This window comes from Hypomesus nipponensis, chromosome 15, assembly GCF_054491055.1.
Source record: "Hypomesus nipponensis isolate SF chromosome 15, ASM5449105v1, whole genome shotgun sequence".
Lineage (NCBI taxonomy): Eukaryota > Metazoa > Chordata > Actinopteri > Osmeriformes > Osmeridae > Hypomesus > Hypomesus nipponensis.
In genome coordinates, this window is record NC_140375.1 from 1,911,216 (window position 1) to 1,917,340 (window position 6,125).

Below are 6,125 nucleotides of genomic sequence, written 5' to 3' on the forward strand. Positions count from 1 at the left end.
TACTGTCTTGGTTGTGAAGAATGGTGTTTTTTGCATGTGTGTACATGTGCATGTATTAAAAGGCTTAAGAGGAGGGAGCTTGTTTGTGTGTCTGTATGTGTGTGTGTGTGTGTGTGTGTGTGTGTGTGTGCGTGTGTGTGTGTGTGTGTGTGCATACCTGTTTATGGGTTGATGTGCATGTGTGTGTTTGTGCGTTTGTATTTGAAGTATGAGTGTGTGTGTCTGTGTATGTGTGTTTTTGTGTGAGTGTGCGTGTTTGTGTGTGTGTGTGTGTGTGTGTGCGCGTGTGCGCGTGTGTGTGAAATAAAGATAAAGTCCATTGACCTCCAGTGGGTGAATGCTACAATATTGACAATGTCCTCTCTCTGAGGAGGTGCTCCACACTCACACTGGTGACTGGTGATTGTCCAACAAGAGGGAAGAAGAACAGCCATGATACAAACACACAGTATGATGTGTTATGATCGTAGTGGAACAATGACCAGGTGATTCCTTTAAGAACTTCTCCCTAAAGACCATACATTAACATTGACCAAGATGAGCCTGCGATTCTTTCATCTTATATATATTTATATATATATATATATATATATATATATATATATATATATATATATATATATATATATATATATACCTGTCTTGATGCATAACACCGTATATATTTAATTGCCATGTAACCAATGACAAATAAGGTATCGTATCTCTTTCGTTTAACTTTTTTTCTTTGATTTGTAATGTTTGTCTGGTTTTCTCTCTATTGCACAAAACCCATTACAAAACTCATTTACAGTATTTTCCCATAGCCAGTAAGAACTATAAATGCGTTGATATAGCGCATCAGTATCTAACCACGTTTAATTTATAGCTTTTCAATTGGTTCCCTCTTCATTAAGCTCACACATTTACGATGTTTATTGTCAAGTAAAGTGAGTGCCTGCTTTTCGCCCTCATGTGGACAGAATATGCATTACCCCTTTGCGGAGCATAGTGGATAGGGAGTGCGAAAAAAAGGGACTTCATTTCTAATTAATTAACTATTTTAGATACAATGTACACGGAATCCGAATGCACGTTGTTAGCTCTGTCTCGTGTCACTGTCCCCCAATCCACGCAACTATCCCTTGGTCTTGCCTTTACTAGAAGTGTACCAAACATTTTCCATCCAAAGCCTAAATTCAACGAGGAGCGGTTCATTTCTTATTCTAACACCGAACATCTTGTGTTCCTCAAGCTTCTGAAGACCAATGTTTCATTATGCAATGCACAACAACGGCGAAAGGCAGTACCCTATAAGGAGCCTACGACCACCACAGTGCTCAGCACAAACCTGTCCGCGGTGGCACCCTTTTCTGTTGGATTGAAGAGTTTTATTAAGAAGGCTATACCATACGGATAATCACTATACATTGATTTAACATTACCTTTACAATTAAAATTTTCACTGAAATTACAGAATAAATATATATGCACACTTTTTCTTCAAATCTTTGTGAGAGAAAACATTAAAAGTGCCTCCTACAAAGCCGCGTTAGTGGTGATAATGGTAATCCAGAAGCGATGCGTCTTAAGAAAGTGCGTGGGATCCCAGAAAACCTTGAGCGTCATCATACAGGAATATTCACAAATGTCTAGCATCCACGGGTGGGCACGTCCATGAGAGAAGCACCCAATATCGATAGTAGTCCTCTTTGATAATAATCATATTAATAATATATAAAATTAAATAGAACACTGAACTGTAAATGCGTTGCAGTATCTCTATTAATAAGTGAGTGATAGTTCGGAGCCAATCCCTCGCTCCTGCAGTGGGGCGAGTGCATGCAGCAAACTGCAATTCATTTCGTTTTTTAAATGTATTTATTTATTTATTTATTTATTGTTAATCGTTATTCATTTCCTACAAACCTCGTGTGCACGGCCTCCGGGTATTTGTACATCCACGTGAAATATATGGGAGACAGATACACGGGCACGGAGACGTCCCGCTCCTCTGCGCCGCGCATTTGGTAACTCCACCTTCAGAGCGCGCTACATCGGGCTCGTTTTGATGGAATTTAATTTCGGATGTTTAGATTTCCCGGTGCCTCTTCCTCCTTGCATTCTTTCTTTCATTCTTTCTCCTGGGCATATAGACCTATCTGTTTCGTAGAAAAATAACGGTTATTAACGTTGCTGGCTACTCTGAAAAAAGGCACTTCATTGAAACATCTGAGAATGCCCTCTCCTCCAAAGCGATTTTGGGGGGAAAGAACTTGTAATACAATATTTCATTTTATAACATGCTGATTTTTTAGGTACATTTTTGTATTTTTCGTTCAGTGGTTTTGTTTTGGGGTATGGTAAAAAAGTGAATATGTTTTGTGTTTCGTAGGCCTATTGTATTATATTTTTACGTGTGGGGGAGATGTTAGAATCGATATGATTTCTCCAGGACTTCGAGGTAATCCGGCTTGGTTTGGAGTTTGGCCCGTAACTCGAGGTAATCGCTTTGGGAGGGGTCTGGGTAACAGCCTTTCCCCGCTGTGAAGAGCAACGTCTCCTTCAGCCTCGCGTCCTGCTGCAAGTCTGGATACTGCATACCGGGAGGGTGTGCGTGAGCTACGTGCATGTCCTTTAGTTTCGGTACCGTCCCATACAGACAGTCTACGAACCCAACGGTCGGTGTGGGTCTCTGGCTGTCTATGACAGTTGGGCAGAGCCCGCCGTTCTCGTGAAACCCAGATAGATCCGCGGTAGCGTGATTCACCGTCACGATGGTATTGAGCTGAGAGTTGGACACCGCCAGGGTCCACTCTCTCTCTTTCTCTAGCAGGGTTCTATAGTTACTGTTGTTCTCCTTCGTTTCAGAAAACTGCCCCCCCTCCTCCGCTATCTCCCCTTCTCTGGGCTTATAAATGGGGTTGTTACACATCTGAGTGACTGGGTGGGGGATGTAGTCATAGACATGACCGTGCGTGTGGCCAGTGTGAGAGTGTGTGTGTACACCAGAAGGCTTTTCCGGGGTGCTGGCACCGCCCCCGGTGGTCTGCCTGGGCGGGTCCTCGAATATCCGACACTGCATCTGGATGCCCGTGAGGTCCACTTCAGAGCGCTTCCGGAAGGGGAGTTTCTTCCTCCGCCTAAGGACGAAGGCAAACAGGCCCGCCGCCACGAACACAGCTGAGATGAAGAGGATGAGGAGGCTGAGGATGAGAACAGAGAGCGGCACGGCCCCCCTCCCCCTGGCCTCGCCCAGGCCCAGGCTCCCTGTGGTCAGGTCGCCCCCGCCAGGGAGCAGGGCAGGGGAGGGGCCGGACTGGTACTTCAGCTCGGGGCAGATGACCTCGGGGTCCAGCGAACGCAGGTCTTTGCCAAAGGCAAGGTCCGGGGTCTTGCAGATTACGTCACCCACCACAATGACAGAGGACAGCTTCTCCATCCAGTTTTTGAGGGGGATGATTTCACATGAGCAGTCCCAGGGGTTCTGGTGAAGGTCTATCTGGACGATGGAGTCCAAGTGTTCGAGGACGCCGCGCACAGGCAAGGACAGGAAGTAGTTGTTGCGCAAGTTCAGACGGGCCAGGCTCGTGCCAGCGAAGGTGTCCGTGGGGAGGGAGCGGAGGAGGTTGTCATTGAGGAACACCAGCTGGAGGCTTGGCATGAGAGAGAAGGAGGCTGGCTGAATTTCACGTATGACGTTGTACTCAAAATAAAGATAGCTCAAAGTCTGCAGACCTCTGAACATGCCTGGAGTCAGCCTCTCTATGTCGTTGCCGTTCAGATATAAACTCTTCAGATTGGGCAGGTTGATAAACGCACCCTCCTGGACGTAGGATATCCGGTTGTTCCCAAGGTGTAGTAAATCCAAACTGGAGAAGTTCCAAAAATCAGATCGGTAGATTTTCTGAATGAGGTTCCCGCTCAGGTACAGTTTCTTAGCATTGAGGGGCCTTGGCAGGAGTTCAGAGATGTTGTGAAACGCCTTCTCCTTACAGTTCACCGTCAGCCCCAGATCGTTAATGTGCAGGTTGCAGGTACATCCAGCAGGGCAGACGATGGGGATGGGGGGTCGGGTCTGGTAGCCAGCCACAGGGGGTTGGTTGAGGCCTGGGTAGATGGGGCGTGGGGTAGGCGGGTTCTTGGTGGGTCTGGGACGCTTGGTGGGCTTGACGTGTTTCTCTTTGTACTCCACCGACGAGGCGGTGTTGTGGAAGGAGGAGAGCATGGACGAGGGCTTGGTGGGCCAGGTGTTCTCGTTGTTGAACGGCACCCTGGGGATCCCCAGCTTGGCTTCGATCTCGGCGTCAGAGAGCAATGGGCAGAGCTCACTCCTTTTAATCTCCCGCAGGTCTTTCCCATGGAAGTGGAAGGGATACTCGCAAGTGATCTCGCCCACCAATGCGGTGTACGGGATTCTCTCCAGCCAGGTTTTCAGCTGCACTATCTCACACGCACAGTTCCAGGGGTTCTCCTCAAGCTGTATCTCCATCAGGCTCCGCCCCACGTACTCCAGCGTGCCCTTATAAGGTAACGTCTTTAACCGGTTGCCCCTCAGGTCCAGGTGAGTCAGCGACACCGACCTAAACAGGTAGCTGGGCAGCACCGGTATCAGATTGTCATTTAGAATGAGCACTCTGAGCTTGTGGAGGTGCCGGAAAGTTCCGCTTTCGATGCGTTTGATCACGTTGTAGTCCGCCTGCAGATATTCCAAGCTCTCCAGTCCCAGAAACGTGTCGTTTCGGAAAACTTCAAGCTTGTTCTCATGCAGGAAAAGCCGTTTGAGAATTCCCAATCCATTAAAAGCCCCCGCGTGGATGTCTTGCAAGGCATTGTTCCCCAGGTTGAGGGACAGGGCATTGTTGAGATGCAGGAAACTGTTGAAGTAAAGCTTCCGCATTGAATTCCTCTGCAGGTTGAGTTTGAAGGGCCGTGTCCATATCTGGGAGATCTGGCTGACGTTTGTAAATCCTTTGCTGTCGCAGTGGACGTGGAAGACGCCCTCCTTGACCTCACAGTAGCAGGGCTCGAAGCAGGGCTCGTCGATCTCCTCCGAGTCCTCCAGCAGAGGGATTGGGGTGGTCCATCCCAGGGCTATGGTGCTCAGCAAGGTAACCCACAGCATCCTCACTGACACCCGGGATGAAGTTATGGCTCTTCACGGCCACTTCACAACACTGCAACGGGAGAGGAGGGGATGCAAGGGGGGGAGGTGCAGTGGGGTGGGGTGGGGGGAGGGGGGGACACGGAGTGAGAGGAAGAGAGAGAGATGAAGCAAAAGAGAAAGAGGGAGAGGAAGAGAGAGGGAGAGAGGGAGAGTTGCAAACAGTGGCGCACACACACACAGAATCATGAAGAGCAGGCAGGATAGAGAAAGGGAGGAGGCAGAGGGAGCGGAGAAGAGAAGAGAGAAAGGACGAAGCATTAGTTGCTGTCTCAACCTGGGGCAAAGGGAATTCATACTTTGACATTGAAGGTTTGTTGCATACTCATAGTGATAGTTGTGTACACCGATGTTACAACATATTCAACAATGCTAACAAATCTAAACTCTTAATGGACCTTTAATGTCTCTGTAGACAGCAACCGTCATCCATTACCGGTGATGTGCCGGTAAGGTTGTAATGAATCGGGCTCGGATATGCTTATTGCAATTCATAAATGAATGCAACAGCCGGTGGAGGGTTCGGGTGGCTAGGAGAGGAGCTCTCTGTATGCATTACATAACGGTTTACCGACCTCCATACATGGAAATCAGAGCACGGTTAAGCTTTGAGTTCGATGTGAAAATTAATGACAGTGCAGATTCATCATTCTCCTTTTTCGAGTCATACCATCGTTAACAGTGACAACGGACGGAGTCAGATCTGTCGAGGGGCTCGAGGCACGGGCTATTGAGGACGAGAGGACATTTTGGAGAGGACGTCCCGAGCGCGTCACAATTAGGATCGAATCCCCTTGTTTACACCCATATATGTTTCATACGTTTCATATGATTGGCAGTGGGAATATTCTACTGTGCGACCAAAGTCTGCTACCAAAATGAACAAAAAGCATAAACCGTTCAAAGATTCCGTGAAAATAGGGTGATGTTTCAGGCGGCAATACACGTTTTTGCTGATTGGGGTAGAATAAGTTTATGTTCA

At 47.7% G+C, this 6,125-nt stretch overlaps 1 protein-coding gene across 1 annotated transcript; it reads right to left on the reverse strand.

Annotated features, from left to right (window-relative positions):
• Nucleotides 1-1,875: 1,875 nt before the first annotated feature.
• On the reverse strand, nt 1,876-5,139 carry slitrk3a (SLIT and NTRK-like family, member 3a). The gene has a single exon (XM_084674429.1). The coding sequence runs from the start codon at nt 5,102-5,104 to the stop codon at nt 2,411-2,413; it is 2,694 nt and encodes an 897-aa protein (XP_084530555.1). The 5' UTR covers nt 5,105-5,139; the 3' UTR covers nt 1,876-2,410.
• Nucleotides 5,140-6,125: the final 986 nt, after the last annotated feature.